General features: G+C 38.7%; 2 protein-coding genes across 3 annotated transcripts; one reads left to right on the plus strand and one right to left on the minus strand.

Annotated features, from left to right (window-relative positions):
• Positions 1-30: 30 nt before the first annotated feature.
• Positions 31-8,570, minus strand: LOC128902764 (stAR-related lipid transfer protein 6-like). 2 transcript variants are annotated; one of them, XM_054186267.1, is made up of 7 exons: positions 8,511-8,570; positions 6,923-7,016; positions 6,728-6,777; positions 3,525-3,651; positions 2,252-2,369; positions 1,064-1,157; positions 31-748 (listed from the first exon to the last, which is right to left on the minus strand). In XM_054186267.1, exons 2-7 carry the CDS (start codon positions 7,010-7,012, stop codon positions 595-597), a joined length of 633 nt encoding a protein of 210 aa, XP_054042242.1. In that variant the 5' UTR covers positions 7,013-7,016; positions 8,511-8,570; the 3' UTR covers positions 31-594. The 2 variants fall into 2 exon arrangements, with proteins under 2 accessions (XP_054042242.1, XP_054042243.1); XM_054186268.1 differs by having other exon boundaries at positions 8,516-8,558.
• A 171-nt stretch (positions 8,571-8,741) lies between these two features.
• LOC128903093 (lung adenoma susceptibility protein 2 homolog) lies at positions 8,742-15,287 on the plus strand. Its single transcript, XM_054186996.1, has 4 exons — positions 8,742-10,322; positions 11,833-12,603; positions 14,111-14,261; positions 15,125-15,287. The coding sequence occupies exons 1-4, from the start codon at positions 10,043-10,045 to the stop codon at positions 15,285-15,287; spliced, it is 1,365 nt and encodes a 454-aa protein (XP_054042971.1). The 5' UTR covers positions 8,742-10,042.
• Positions 15,288-16,380: the final 1,093 nt, after the last annotated feature.

A 16,380-nucleotide genomic window follows, 5' to 3' on the forward strand; every position in this document is an offset into this window, starting at 1 on the left:
GTGCTCAGGATTCAGAAAACGACAAACAACTCTGGGTATAAAGAGCAGCTTTTAATGAGATGCTATATACAAATTAATCAGGCTTTTCTTCAAATACTTAATTCCAAAACAGTGAAATAGTTGCTAATTACACTTCCACACTTATAGTAATAAATGTTTAAAATCTCTAGTACACAAGATGTTTGCTTGTTTCAGTGACAAGTACATAATTGAGGTAAGAATTTATCAAAGTTTGTTTAAAGCTATGGCAAAATATTTTGACTACTGTGTTTTAACATTGCTATAAGTTGTATCACCAGATTCTTGTGTGTGTATATATATATATATTTTTACTCTCCATATAAAGTGCAAAAGTATTACAAAACATCACCTGATTACATTGAAAGCGACATCCCATATTTTGATGGCACTTCAGTGTAGATTCTTGCATCATTCCAAAGAACGGAGAAAACCAGCATTCACCATTTCAACAGTTAGGTTAAGCTTTATACATTTCCACATAAACCACAATTAAGATAAACTTCATCCTCTACTTTAAAAATGAATCCAAGTAAAAGATGCATGACTTAAGTGCTTATTATTTTCCACTTACGTTTAATTATGGTCTTTCAAGCCTTTCAGTCCGGCTCTGGTTTCAGTGATTAAGTTTATGAGAGTAGTAGGTAATGCTGTCTCCACTACAGAACTGGGAAGCATTCCTCCTAATTCTGGCTGAATAAATACAACTAGCTTAGAGTGCTCTGGATTCCTGTGATGAAAAGAGCAAAATCCTTCAGTTAACGCTTCTTACTCTTGCTAGGAAACTTACTGAGATGTACAAGTGTTTACAATTTATAATCCATCTCTGTTGAAATTACTAAAGAGTGGAGGATGTATAAAAGTTTTCATTGTTTCAAAAGATAGTCTGAGTCGCAAAACCGATCTGCACAAAACTCTAAAGCTTCCCCAAAATAAAACTCTCTAATAAAATAAAAAGCTGGGTAGTTCAGTAAATTTTAAGCTTTGTATAGAGAAGACAACTGAGTAATCAAAGATGCTAATAAAGGGGGCTTTAAATACTTACTCAGGCAAAGGTGAACACACATATCCACAGGGATTGTTATAGCCGCGGACACAAGAGGGAGTTGGAGGGCAGCTGGAATACTCCACGCTAATAGCTGTAAATCACCACACACAAAAAACCAAAATCAAATTAATTATCTATGTCAATCATATGACTCAAAAATACCTTTTAAAAAGAGGAAACTACTCCAGCTGCCAAGGGATAGTAGAAGATCTCGAAATATGGTTACTGATGTGTTTAGCAATTTCATTTTGTATGTAATTCTGTACATTCTGAAGTACATTCAATATTTGTGCAAGTAATTAAATACATGTAAAAATTTCTATCGATGTTTGGGCAGGCATACCCAAAAGTATTATCATTGAGACGTGACTACACATACCTACCACACCTGAGGTGTGGCTTAGTTCTAGACAAACAAGTCACTTTGTCAGCAGATGTCATTAATTAGTAAACGCAATCGCAGCGAAGATGAGGAAATTGCTGCACACATGCACAGTAGTTGTTGGGAAGAGTTGTTTTTGTTTAGTTACCCATTACTTTTGCATGACAAGGTATTGTAAGAGTATGGCTTGAAAAAAACCTGATACGTCAGTAAAGTTCCAAGATGAAAAATGGTGTTTTCTGCCATGTATTAAGATCCACACAAAAGAAAAAGATTAACACAGAAATGAAGTAGCAGCGAGAGATTTTCCTGGTGGGCCATATAGTTGCAATACTAATCATTTCACATTTTGTTTCAGTTTACAGAGCCAAACTCAGATAGAATCAAATACCGGGCAAATTTGCAGTTCACTCTGAGAAGAGAGTATTAGGCCAGTAGCATTTGGTCAGCTAAGTACAGAAAAGTGTTATTAAATAAACACTGAATTTCTATAGTGAAATAATAAATTCTAGCGTCCTCATACTATTACTACTGCATTTTACTCTATTTTTCAAATAGAGGCATAATAGAACAAACAAAGAACACAGTATTTTATTTGAAGATCAATTTTGATAGTTTCAGTACTAAAAAAAGTAACTTTGCTTGGAGATAAACAGGAGGGGTTTGTTAGCATCAGTAAGACCACACACGGAGCAAGGTACTCTAGAGCGTGATTAGGCTGCAGAACTTTACAGCTCTTCACCTCAGGATTTCCAGAAAGCAGCCAAAATATGCAAACATGCAGCAATTAACACGCAACTTACAGTTAGTTGTAAGGATATCGCCAGGGTATGGTTTAACATGCAGCAGGTCAACAAAATCTCTGGATGAAATCAGTCCCATACCATAACTGTGCGTTACACTGTGGTATATACCAGTGTCCTATGAGTAAGTAAAAGTAATTTTTTGAATTAGTATGTAAGAAGCTAAGTTTTATTTAATTGGCAAAGCAGTATTATGTGTTAAATAATGAGAATATGGCCAAAATGGATTCCTGTTTGTTAGCATAAGACAAAAGCTCTCTTATCTAGTTAGTGCTGAACTAACATTAGAGCCATGAAACAGATCTTCCAGTAACACAGCGCAGGGATTCATGGCCGCTCCTTGTGGCCTAATTAGAGGCAGGAGTATAATTTTTGTGTAGAAAAAGTCAATATCCATGTTTAGTGGAGCTAGAATGCCTATTTGTATTACAATACACATGCTAGATTGCACATTGCATTCTAGGAAAAAGACGTATAATCTGTTAAACTAACTCAGTTGGATGAACTAAGTTGGTTGGATGTACAACTACATCCTAACATCTGACCAACTGCAGCAGATCCAGGGAGAGGAAAACAAGAGAGGTTCAGGGAAGGCAAAAATGGGAGGATTGGGGCTTTTTTCCCCCCTGGTTTAGGGAGTACTTTCATACACTTAAGTCATCCATATACACGTAATACATTCTAAGACCTCCCTCCATCATACATCTCTCTCAAGTGGTCAGATCAAAGCCAGTTAACACAGCTATAATAATTGATATTCTTCATCGGAATTCCAAGTTCTGGGTTTCCAGAGTGCCCGAGACAAAGTCCCAGGCAACCGGAATTCTGAACATTCAGTATTTCACAGCACTAGTACAGCATCGATTCAATTTCCATGTTGCCTTTAACTTTGGTGATTTTTTTAAATTTGTGTAAACTATGCTCACTGAGAGGGGAGCTTTCCCTACAGCGTGTTGTCATTGTGTCTCACCCTACACTTGACAGAGACTTCTGTTGTTTTCCGTGGGCTGAATTCTTGGCATGCTTGAGGATATCTATTTCATAACAAATATTTAAATTTACCCTAATTTTTAAATTACCCTAAATACTTAACTCCTAAGGGGAGGGACATATTTCATACCCATTTCACATAAGCAGCAGGTTTAGAAGTTTTTACCAACCCAGATTTATTTCATATCAAGGGCTTTCCTTGTCCCAGTAGAGGTCTTTTTAGTCAATGTAATTCATGCAGAAAGAGTTAAAATAAAATCTTTGTATTAAATTATGGTATTACCTGGTCAATCCTTTCTAACAGCTTGTAAGATTGTAACGCTTTGTCCCATTTGTTTCGATATTCAGGAAGATACATAAAAGGAATAATTTTACTAGGGACTTCCTTAATTATGCCTTCTCCACGGTATCTAGATTGTGTAAAAAACAGATATTGAATTCACATTTATGAACTGGAAAAATAAGTTGTACAATAATAAGCATCTGGGGATGCCAGGCTATAATGAGGTAAAGCACATGAATGTGATTGCACTTCATGGATCGATTAAAATTCAAGTAGTAACAAAAATTATTATTCTGTAACTGATTTTTGAGATCATTACATTCTCAACACCATACATTTTAAATGAATTATTTGTGAGCTACCAGATAGGAACCTGCTATTTTAAATATATGCAATTCATCTGCTAATTTATTTATTTATATATAGGTACTTTCAATTCATTTTTGACACAGATTGCAAATCTTCTCACTATTTATGAACTAGCACATTCTGGCATTTCTCTAGCTTTTGTTCATAATCTTGAGGAGTTCAAGGGAAAGTTCACAGAGGGGAAGAGCGGCCTCCCACAAGGAAATAGGAAACTCCAGTAATGCTGGGAACTGCTCGCAAATACTGATAATTCTCACACCTAGTTCCTGGAGAAACTGTGAATCATTACAGTAGGCGCTCACAGACATCAATTAAACGCAAAGGTGAAGGACGCTGTGGGACAACAGATGAGCTCAAAGGAGACTACACTTGCAAAGAGTTTAAGAAACATGAAGTCAGATTTACAGACTCTGATGATGCATGAGGTTAAGTCAGAAAGAGCAAAGATAGCCAAGTTCAAATCCAAACACCAAGGCCCTGTAAATCATGAATCTATTTCTTCCTGTGCCGCAACTCTTGTCACCACTTACTGCCTTAGTGGAGTGAGCGGTGTGGGTGTATATGATTACTCCAGCAACTTGCTTCTCCACTAACTACAGAAGGTCCGATTGCAACGGAAAATATTGTAATGCCTACTCAAAAACAGCAAGTACCTGTAAGCTGTGGCAGGACCAGTTAAAACCAGCATATTAATATCTGGATACACCCTTTATTTACATAACTCCCATGAACTTATGTTTACCAATCTCCTAAGCAGCTCTCGCCTGCATCCTGTAATATCTTCTCTCCTAAACTCAGTGTGAGTTGTTAATCAGGAGGACTTCTTCTAGGCAAGGCTGCTGAAAGACACAGTTGCTAGAATAAAAGAAAGGGCACACTTGTGAAAAATCTCGATTTCCAGCTTCTCCAGTGGATTATTACTGGAAAAAGAGGAAGCAAGCCTGGTAAAGACCGCTTGGATCACCAAATCTAGTCTTGCTGTCTTAGACAATCTGAAATACATACCTCATTGTCTTTCTTGAGCTTAGGTGACACCATTCCAAATAAAATCCCATTCAGCCTGGAAAAAACACCTTAATGCTTCCTGGAACTCTGCTGAAAATATTTCACCTAACTGAAGTAAGGATTCTCTATTGCTTTTCACTACCAGATCCCATACTGATTTCTTTTAACAAGTAAAGCAAACTGTTTATATTCCTGCCAGTTAAAAAAGAAACTGGCATTTGTGATATGCAGCTAATAAATATTCAATGTCAAACTAAAAGTGCAAACAGCTATACTTAAGCTCCTAGAAACAGCTAGTATTCCTTCACAAAAGAAACGCTACAGACCAGTACTGCTTGTTAATGGGACAGATTTGTACAAGAAAAAAAAAAAAAAAAAACAATGAAAGATTCTGGCTCCCTGTACCAAATGGCAGAAAGCACAGATGATGCTTCTCCTAACTGCAAAGGACTTGCTAAATACAGATCTGAGTACACTCAAAAACGGCTTTATGTCTGACTGAGACTACAGCTTATCTTTTTTCCTCCACAGAAATGAGTCAGGTACATTCTTATGAATTCTAAGCAACTAAACTCTCACTCCCTCACATCCACCTGTACTAAGATCTGAAATACAATAATAATGCAGAAGTATGCAAATTCTTACTAAGACAACAGTACTCTTAACATATTCTAATGAAATATTAAAGCTATTTTCCATTATAATACTGTAGATTAATTCTTCTGTAATACGAGTGATACAGCACTGCCTTCTGTAATTAACACCTTCTTTGCTCAAACCTTCAGAAATAATTAGAAAACCAAGCAAGACTTTAGAAGTTAGAACACCACTGGTCACAAACATTATCATCATATTGAGAACAAAAAAGAATGAGATGCAAATTTTCTCTATTGCCTATCTGTCTAGATTGGCATTCAATATAATTTAATACCCATTAGGTATTTAAAAAAAAAAAAGAGAGCGCTAAGGACATGTTGCAATTGTCCTCTTTTCCTCTGCTTTTGCACAATTTGCTTCAGTGAGATCTTTTTTCCTTTCCCTTGGTTTAATGAGCTGAATCAGCTTGGTAAACAACCGGCTGAGTGCCATAGCCACCATAAATGAGACGCAGGATTGCAAAGCCAGGAGAGGGGCAGGAAAAAGGAGGGGAGGAATGTAAAGAGTAGAGCCAACTCTATCAGCGACAGCAAGCTGTGAGATCAGCTTAGTCTGTCTCGCCTAACTCCACCCTTTGGGCCAAACCTAGCTGCTTAGCAACTGCACAGAATTCATCACGCAAGAGAAGGAAGGACAGATGAAGCTGCTGCTCCAGACGTTATATGACCTTATTCTCAGTACGGTTAATTCAGTTTTGGGTGCCAGAAAAAAAAAGGTACAAAGGACAGGTAAGATAGAATGAGAGTGTAAGCATGTCTGCGTGGGCGAGCATCAGTCATTTCACAAGTATGAAGGGGTGAAAAGTGAAGCCCAGCTGGCAAGATGTAATGGCTTGAATAGAGTATTCCACCAGGAAGAGTCACTGACTTCAGGCCAAACCTGTGACTTCATATCTACTTATTCCGTATCAGTAAGTGTTATATAGTATTTAATTTTCAGAGCACGTTTGAAAACTGCTTGGGAAATCCATCTCTTTTATTACAGCCCTATTGCTGACCCAGTGTAACTACAGCACAAATCTCTACAGCGCAAAATCTTCTCTATAGCTAACTAAGTTTAAGACACTCAAGAAGGAAAGAACACTGTTAACTTTTCCATTTCAATCGTGGGTGTTACTGTTCAAAAAAGGTGTTGTTATTCATGACAATGACAAACAAAACGTAAATACTTACATATTTCCTGCATACTCTTTTGAAGGCTTTGAAGAAACCGTAACATTTTTCTCAAAGTAGAAAAAGGAAAAATAAAAACTTAGCAGTTGATACAGAGCCGTCAAGTAATTTTTAAAGGAAAGCAGTTTAAAACATTTTGCAACAAAATGTATTTAATAAAAATATCATAAATAATATTAACTAATATTTTCTTACTGAAACTTTTATCACTCTCCATCCTGAAGTATCTTGACTGTATGATAAAATTTTTTCTGAAACTTCATCCACAATTTTCTTATAGTCCATTTATCTGTAAAGATTTAAAAAAAAAATTGGTATACGATAAAAGTACTCCTTGAAGAGCAAAAACCATAGAGTTCATTCCTGTATTCTTTCCACAGGCTTTAGTATATATTAATTGAGTATTTCTATCAAATGAACTTTTTATTCATCATACTCTATTTCAGAAAAAGACAGTCATTATTTAAACAAAATTTTATAATTGACTTCCAGTCTGGGCTACTGAGAAGTATCCGTTGGTCTGGATCTTGAGAATGAATTACAGCAACTAGTGAGACACGCTGTTTAATCCATATTAAATCCACCATTCCTCCACATTTAAACTTCCCCTTCCTATAGTTTATCTCCCAAGATTCTCATTCTGCTATGATTTGCTGAAGACATTGGACTAGTAGCCAACTTACGTAGTTAACACACGAGGCACAAACAATCGAAGAGAGATTTTTCTTACATCAGAAAAGCTTTATGCAACAATCATTATAGGCTGTGCTATTGTCGAAACACTTTGTCAAGCAAGAGGCAAGCAATGCTGCAGCAGCAAGGGTGCAGAAGCCACCCTCCACACTGCCCTCCCCAGCGCTGACACCTCCTGCATCCTGGAGCTCCCTGCCTCACCACATTCTCTTCCCCAACACGTACAGTGACCACACTGAAAGAGGGGAGACTGAGATGAGATATTAGGAAGAAATTCTCTCCTGTGAGGGCGGTGAGCCCCTGGCCCAGGTTGCCCAGAGAAGCTGTGGCTGCCCCATCCCTGGAGGGGTTCAAGGCCAGGTTGGCCGGGGCTTGGAGCAACCTGGGCTGGTGGGAGGTGTCCCTGCCCAGGGCACGGGGTGGCACTGGGTGGGCTTTAATGTCCCTTCCCACCCAAACCATTCTATAATTCCATTATGCCTCAGGGAGCTCTTTCTCATAAGAATATCAGCTGTGGCTCTCAGGCCAAAACATTAAGCACCTCTGGGCCAGCCTCTCCCACAAACTGAACTTCACACCTAAACCTTTGTGGGGCTGTCCCGTGTAACGGGTTGCACAGACTCCTCCAGAGCCACCCCGGTGCTGAGTCTGAGTCCCCAAAGGAGGGCAGCCCGCCGAGGGCTAGCACGGAGCACACCGCTCACCCCCAGCCGGGCTCGAACCCCAGGAGCCAGCGGGCTAGCTGGGCCCACCACCACACGCAGCCCCAGCTAGGGGAGCGCAGCCAGGCGATGCCGAGCCCTGAAACTGCGGCTTAGCCAGAGGCCGGGCCGGCGGGACCCTCACCCCTGAGGCGCGGGACCCTCACCCCTGAGGCGCGGGACCCTCACCCCTGAGGCGCGGCGCCCACCCCAGCCAGGGGACCCGGACGACCCACCCGGCAGCCTCCCGCCTCGCTCGCTCGCTCGCCCGCCCGCCCGCCCACGGAGCGAAGAGGCGAAGCAGCGGCTAGGCTGCCCCACCGGCGGGGTTTGGGGGGAAGGAGGGAGAGGAGGGGGATGAAGAAGAGCTGGCAACGACTCGCACTCACCTCACCTTAGCGGCGCGGAGAGAACTGCCCCCAGCCCCGCCTTCCCGCCTTCCCGTCTCCCCGCCGCGGGGCATGCCGGGAGATGTAGTCCGGCCGTGGCACGGCCTCCCGCCCGCACTGCTCGGACTACAACTCCCGCCGGGCCCCGCGGCCGCCGCTGCGCCTGCGCGCCGCCATTTTGCACAGGGGAGCGGTCCCTTCAAAACCCGCTGGGCGACAAAGCGCAGAGGAGCAGCCGTGTGGTGTGGGGATGGCCGGGGCTCCCGGGCAGGGGTGGACGGTCGGGAGGGGCTCCCTTGTGGCGGTGCGGAGAGGCTGTGCTGCTTTGGGTGCTTCTTTTCCCTGCGTTGTCTGATTTTCTGTGAGGAAAAGGGAGTCGGGGGTATCCGCCGCGGCCGGGCCTTGCCCGTGCGGGCCCGCCCTGCCTGTCCTGGGGGTGTTGTGTGAGAAGGGGCCCCGAAGGGTCTCTGTGCCGGTGGCCGTGCCCTCGGGCCGGTGCCTAGCCCGGCTCCTCGGCTTTCCAGGGAAAACCATGCGGGCTTTGGAAGAGCTGCTCCCCACTGGGCCTTTTTCATGTAAATCCTTATGCTGCTGTTGCATGATAGCGCTTGTATGCTTGCAATATTGGATATAACAAAGCTATTAATCTCTGTTCCTTGTTACAGCAGCTGTTTCCTTAACAGATTTCTCAAGTGGTGTTTTACCCATAGGGATGAAATGAACCGTTAGGGTTTTTTTCAGTGACCTTCGCCATTCAGATTACAGCATTTGGAACAAGCCTGTGCTTCCCACTCTTCAATTTACAGGTTGTGGGGTTACAAAGGCAGCTTGGATTAGGTTGACTAAATTGCATAGATAAGACAACTCTCAGTGCTCCCATGTGGCTTGTAAAATTCTTTTGCTGTGTGTACTCATTCTGGTTATGTAAAATATCTGCGAGGATAATGTTTCCTTCTCTTGGTACATTGAGTTGTTAGTCTTTCATACTATCTGAGCTACTTTTATTTATGGTGTTGTCCATGAATGCTACTCTTCTGTGCTGGTTCTGAAATGGAAAGCTATGATACTTCTGTGTGTCTCTGCTGAATTGTATGTTTGGTGACAAACGTCAGTAATTTCTACATGAAATATTGTTCTTGCAAAAGAAGGATATTGAGGCTCTTCTAGAACTAGTGAGGAGCTTGGTTTTCTTGCTCTTGTTAAGTATATTTTTTCTACTACTGAAGCTTCAATATACAAGAAGCTTTCTCTATTATCTTTTTTTTCTAGAGCCTTTATCTTCTGCCTTTTACTTTACTAGGGGTGCTGCATGTACATGACAAACTTATTCGAAATGCAGCAAGTTGAATAGCTAAATAGTGTATTTTTAGGAAAAAATAATAAAATTACATAACAAAAGTGAGAATTCCTAGCTACATTACAGTTTGAGAAGATGTTTTGGTGCAGATGATCACTTGCAGTTTTGTTTCTTTTTCCATTTAGACTGATTAAAAAGATGAGTGACAATTCTAGCAGAAATTTGGATAAAAACCATGACAAGTTCAATAAAAGAAAGCAGTGCCTGCTCTCCTGATTCAACAGTATCTTCTCTTTTAACAAGCTGTAGCATTGACAGCAATAACCCATACTCAAACAGTTTGATTCACTACAAGGACAAGCTTTACAGCTCTGCATCTGAGGCTTTGGAGGCTTATATTGAAGACTTCGATTTAAGTCTTACATCTTCAGAAATAAGCACTGGAAAAATCTGCATATGTCAGAGCACTCCCAAACAAGTTAAGTTTTCAAAGCATCATGCCAAAGAAAAACATGGTATGTTTCCTGCAAATATGCCTTTTAATAAGTTTTAGTGTTTGTTGTTCTTCTGTTTTTTCATTGCCAATGGTACTGCATCTCCTTGTCTCACAGCAGGTGTGTCTTGAAAAAAAACTCCCTGTTTCCTTTCCAGAGTAAGTGACATCAGAATCTAATTAACTGAATGAGTTCCTTTAAACACTGCTATGTTTTAGAACAAGATTTGCCTCTTATCTATTGATTTTTATGGAATCTACTCTTCTTTCTGAAGTCTAACCCAGCTGTGTAACAGACATGAGTTTGAATTGGCTTTTGTCATTATTAGTTAGCTTGAATATATAAATATTTAATTGGTTGTTATATGAACTTCTATGAGAAGATCTAGAGCAGATAACTCTGCTTGAGCAAATTTATATTGCAAATACTTTGTCCGTTACATCTAAAATAACAAAGTTCCAAGTACAGGCAAACTTTGTACCTGAAAAAGGATGTTTGCTGGGTTGCATTGGCGTGGACAGTTATGGTAGTATATTGTGTAATTCAGGGCTTCTTTTCCTTTGCTGTAGCCTTCCTCTAGCTTCACACCTTTCTTTTCTTTCTCTTATCAAGACAGCTATTTTTCTGTGCTTAGCTTTTGGTTTATATTTTTCTAATACAAACCATCTACTTAATTTTAACTGATGTCCTGAACAAAAATAAGCATTCTCGTTATACTGAAATTGAGAAACTGTTCTATGAAAGATATCATCTGCTCATATTTTACTCTGAAATTTCTCTGTTGCTGTTCTTTGCAGAAGTCTCATTAGCTTTGTTCACATATTAGCTGATCTGCATGTATGTTATAATAGTCTGTAACATATAGATTTCACTTACTGATATTAAGTGAAAGTGAGGAAAAAACCCCTTCCAGGTAGTAGCTGAGGAGAACCTATTTTAATGAATCAAAGTGCCTCACAGTTTCTGTAAGAGGAAAAAAAGGATTTAATGCTATAATTTTTCCCTGAAAAACTGTAAAGTCAAATCTTATATAGCATGCAAGTTTCTATAGAATCACAAAATGTGTCTATAGGCCCATTATCTGCCTACTTGCCCTTCAAGCTATTGCTTTTAGCCATCTTTTTCTCTAGTAAAAGTGCATAATTTACAATATGGGGAAGTCATCCCTAACGTTACTGTGTTGCTACTAGGACTGAAATACTTAAAGACATACTTGCAAAATGTACAATTCTGAATATGCAACTGAAAATGGACTGTAGAATGTTGATTTCTTGTTTCTCTTAAAGGAGGAAATTAAATACTCAAACTGTAAATGTTTTGTACAATAAAAGCAGGGCTATCTTTTGACAGGTAAAGTTTTTAGCAAGCTTCTGACTAGAAATGAAACCACTCTTGTAAGAACTGTAATTCAGTACCCCTGGTAAATAACATCTTTCAACTTTAAATTATTACTTCATGTTGGATCTTAAAAATGTATCCTTTTGGTATGCTTGAAGTTTTGCAATTCATGTAAAATATCTTTGTTTTTCAGTGTTGGATGATTTTAATCAGCTCATAGGATTGGGTTCTCTTGCTTCACCCTGTAGAAGGCAGACTGAATGTGACCCAGACTTGATTAGTCTTGCGACGGATGATCTGTTAGCATCCCCAGCAGATGGGTCGCTGCCCTTTGTCCAGCGTAGCCCTTTTAAATCAAGGCATCAAAGTAGCAAGCGGAACAGACAGTCACTTCAAACATCTTTCTGCCCTTGCCAAACCTCATCTCTCAATGCCGAAAGCTGTTTCAGTCTCCAGGAGAACAGGAAAGCTGTTGCTCACCAGAATCCACATGATGACTTCAGCAAGAAGAAATGCAATGTGTGTACACCCGACAGATACGGTTCTGTCTCCTCTAAAGCAAGTTCAAGACCCTTGTTTTTTGAAGAAAACTCCAGCACTTTACCTGTTAAGAATTATCCAAGGTGGCTTACCAGTCATAAGTCTGACTTAAGTGTATCAGGGATAAGTAGTATTCCCAGTTTTCACTACCCAGTCTGGCTTAAGAGCCTTTTTTCTGATTCAACTAAAGAAAGTGATGGTCAATGTTTTAATACACAAGGCAAAGCTTCCTCTTCTCAAACTTTTGAGATCCTGAAAAAAAGACGTTCTGTAGGTAAAGACAGTTCTAATTTTTTTGAACAAAACGGTTGCCTGGATCCAAGAGGTGATAACAAAGTAGAAGAAAGTTGCAACTATGACAGTCCAGATGCATGCTTCTCATTTGGTAACTCATTTTTGAGACATACTAAAAAGCTGTCTGGAGGTAAGTATATTTCATATAATTTGTTTTTTAATTTTGAGGGTATGTGTATAAAGACATACATTTTTTTTTTAAAGCAACACTTATGTTAGCCTGGCTGCACTGTACAGTAGATTTATTCACTCCCATCTCAGACAAATGACTCAAAGCACTTAGTAGTAGTTGTCCAAGTTAAACAGTTTTTATACTGTAAATCTTCATATATAAATCAATACTTAAGCATTTATTTTACAGCAAAGTATTTATTACAGTGGCATATTTAGTACCTTACTGCAAGATAATGGCAGTAATTCTGTAAATATTAATAGAATTTCAAGCATTGTATTAAATTACATTAAGTGTAATTATGTAAACACATAATGAAAATGCATAAATAATCTTGAATGCTGCATTGGGGGAGAGAGATTCCTAAATATAGTGCAAATCAACCCACCAAATTGGTTAAAAAAAATGCCATTTATTGTCCAGTCTTTTTCTCTGCTTTACACAGCCGGTGGGAGATATTTGTAACCCATATATTTAGGTTATCCAATGCCTTCAGTTTACATAAAGGCTTTCTTTAGGAATCTCCTGTGTAACTACTCTTTGCAGCAGGCCATTGCTCTTCAGAAGCAGGGAGGTCCTCCCATCGTTAAGCACCATCTTTGTATTATGAAATATCAGCAAGATTTGCTTTGATATGAGAGATGAACATTTCAAAGTGTTAATTACCTTTATTCATTTAAAAAAAATTTTTCATTGGTATGCAAAGCAGAAATACTGATCTCTCCCTTCTTCTGAGAGGTTATATATAAAAACTAAGTTAAATGTTGTTTATGTTGTGAATTCAAAGCAATAAAGTGCTGGATATACAAATGTCTGCAAATACCTTTCTAATATGTGTGTATGATGAACTTTAAATACGAGGTTATATCTTTTTTCACGCAGAAAATTTTACCAATCATGAGCAGGCTAAGTATAGAAAAAATATATGAGAATGTGTCTTGTCACTTTGCTTGTCTCAAACTATTTTTAAATGAGTCCTGTATGTTATGTGATTTGCATGTATGTGTTGCATGATTTCTCTCCCAGGTGTCTGTAAAAACAGCTGTTAGAAAAACCTGTACAAAATAAGAAAACTAGCCTAAGAACTTACAGTATTAATCTTTATCATCATGTTGTGAATTAATATTAATTATATTTTCTATAGCATGGAAACACATTAAAAACATTAAATAATCTTGAATGCTGCATATCATATCTGTTTTACATAAGTTAGGAAAATAAATGCTTGATTACCTTACATACTGTCCTGGCTAGAACCTTGCAGGTGCCATTTGGTACTGGTGATTTTCATGCCATACTGCAACACCAGAATAACCAAAAGAGTTGTATTTGGGCTATATTCTGTAAGATATTTTCAGTGCTAATTCATCTGTAGTAATTTTCTTTGAGTATTACATAAAATTAAAAGTAATGTGGAAATAATGCCCTTGAAGAGGCTTGGACACATTGTGTCTTTGTTTTTTAGACGACCCCCCTGAGCTGCTTACCTTGAAGGCTGACAGAGTTCTGGAGAGTTCAACGGAAGATTTGTCAAATACTGTGGAAAATGATGGCAGTCCTTCTACAACAGATATACTAGGAGCAGAAAGGTCATGGGAAAATGCTCCAGGTGCTTGGTAAGTCAATGTTTATTTGTGACTAATTTGTTCATGAAAATGCATAATGTATTTAATTGCTTTTGTATATAGGTTACAAGTAATGGTGATGTACCATGTGCATAAAGAAAGGATTTAGTATTAGATTTCTTGCTAGTGCTAAATCTTTGATACTTCAAGGCCAGGATATTGGTGCACTGCTTTCCCTTTCTCATAGACTTGCAAAGACAATATTTATTGTTGCCTTTTAGTAATATCTTTGCATATAAATGATATACAAGAAATATTTATTTCAAGAGAAAATTATTTAGTCGAGCTTAAGTTGACAGATTTATTAGTTTATGGTAATAGTTTATGAAAAACAAGTTAATAGTGGGAAGTCCATTTTTTTAAAAAAAAAAAAGCAATGTGGCCTTGGGAATTTCTGCAACAGTCTTGGGAGCGATATTTTAGTTGTTCAGGAACTGAAAGGTTATTTCACAGGACCAGAGAGTGCTAAAAATCAATACTAGAATTTCCTACGGTTCTTAAGATGAAGCTGGGTGTATGTGGTTGTGGGTGTTGTCTGTCAGTTTCCCTTTACCCCAGGAGATTTTCATAGAATCTTCATGGTTGGAAAGGACCTTTGAGATTACAGCTTAACCTTGCCTTTTTTTAGTTGATTTTTGTGGCTACCCATGTTCTGATTATACTGGCAAAACTGGAAACAATAGTTGCATGTATGTCTCGCATACACCAAAGTGCTGACAGGACTACTCAGTGCCCCCCTTGGTGTTGCAGGGATGCAATATATCTGGTTTCATCATAATAACTATATCCTAAAACAATTATTTTGGTTTATAAACCTCCTCTTATTCTCAATTGCATGTTTCATGTTGGTTTAGCAAGCCACCAGTGCCTGTGTGTTGTGAGGACTACGCTGTGAGCTGTGAGGGTCTACCATTCCCCAAGGCAGATATCATACATAAGTTCTTGGAAGACTGTTTAAATGACAAAAATAAGGTTAGTAAAATTGAATATTTATTTCTGAGTGCCCAAAATATGTAAGGCTAGTAAATATTAGAGGGGGGAATACCTGTAAATTGGTTTTCCTTCTATGATATATCAAGTAGAAAGTCTAACTGTGGAACACTAGTCATATTTGAGCATGATGAATTCATACAGTTATTAAATCCTATAATCTAACCCTTGGTCATAACTAAGCATCTAACTATAAAATGCTTTGCTTAGTAATAGCTTGACTTTTAATGCTCCATGTTTTGGTTAAATAATAACTTTCCTGCCTCAAGTAAAGGAAGAATTCTTTTTGTTATTGATGTATTAAAGAGTACTAATTTCCTAGCCTGGCTGATGTACTATTGGGTATGAGTCAAGTTCAAGAGGTAAATTAAGTAATATATTTCATGTCATTTTTGCTGTTGCACTGGAATTGGATTGTGGGTTAAATTTCTCTTGATTATTCACTATTTTATTCCCATTCTTACATATTAATTGCTTTCTTGGCAGTCTTAATATTGTTCTGTCTTTCATTTTGATTATAGGAACCTTTTATCCTTTGCTCAGCCAGGGAGATGAGCACTGAGCCCAGTATTCTACTTGAAAGTCATACTGTTAATTCATGTATCTTTCCTTTACTTTCTGCCCTATTGTCTTTGACTCTTAATTGCTCCAAAATTCTGTTTTCCCACCCTGTGGTAAACAGAGCATTACCCTTTAGGTTTTTCCACTGTGGCGCATACTTCTGTTAATTGACACAAAACCTAATGATGTGCATGAGTAATTAAAATTATTCTGTCCGGTGAATGTTGCTTCATTGTATTTCATCCTTCATTCTTCCTGTTCTCTTGGTACTGTTAGGTCATCAGACTTTTCTAGGTTATCACAAATTTTTGTCACCTTGAGTTAATTTGCTTTTTTGATTATAGAATGAGCAGATATCTAGATGCTAATTATATGAATAGATCTATGTTTATCATTAAGGAGGCTTACTTGCTCTGTCAGTTATGAAATGTTGTAACATGTTCCAGCACTGCTGTCATAGCATTACAAGGACTGACAGTCTAAATATTCTTGAATTATTTTACATGAGCCGGCGCTGAGGCCTTTCTGTGGTGCTTCACATCTTCCTAATGATGTGTGT

Source organism: Rissa tridactyla, chromosome Z (genome assembly GCF_028500815.1).
Source record: "Rissa tridactyla isolate bRisTri1 chromosome Z, bRisTri1.patW.cur.20221130, whole genome shotgun sequence".
NCBI lineage: Eukaryota > Metazoa > Chordata > Aves > Charadriiformes > Laridae > Rissa > Rissa tridactyla.

Coding starts and splice junctions, on each gene's coding strand:
- LOC128902764 (XM_054186267.1), bottom strand. CDS start 7,012: ATGGACTATAAGAAAATTGTGGATGAAGTTTCAGAAAAAATTTTATCA. Junction 1,158..2,251: donor CGATATCCTTACAACTAACT/GTAAGTTGCGTG, acceptor GGTGATTTACAG/CTATTAGCGTGGAGTATTCC. Junction 749..1,063: donor GTGTGTTCACCTTTGCCTGA/GTAAGTATTTAA, acceptor TTTTCATCACAG/GAATCCAGAGCACTCTAAGC.
- LOC128903093 (XM_054186996.1), top strand. CDS start 10,043: ATGACAAGTTCAATAAAAGAAAGCAGTGCCTGCTCTCCTGATTCAACA. Junction 12,604..14,110: donor TACTAAAAAGCTGTCTGGAG/GTAAGTATATTT, acceptor TTTGTTTTTTAG/ACGACCCCCCTGAGCTGCTT. Junction 14,262..15,124: donor GAAAATGCTCCAGGTGCTTG/GTAAGTCAATGT, acceptor ATGTTGGTTTAG/CAAGCCACCAGTGCCTGTGT.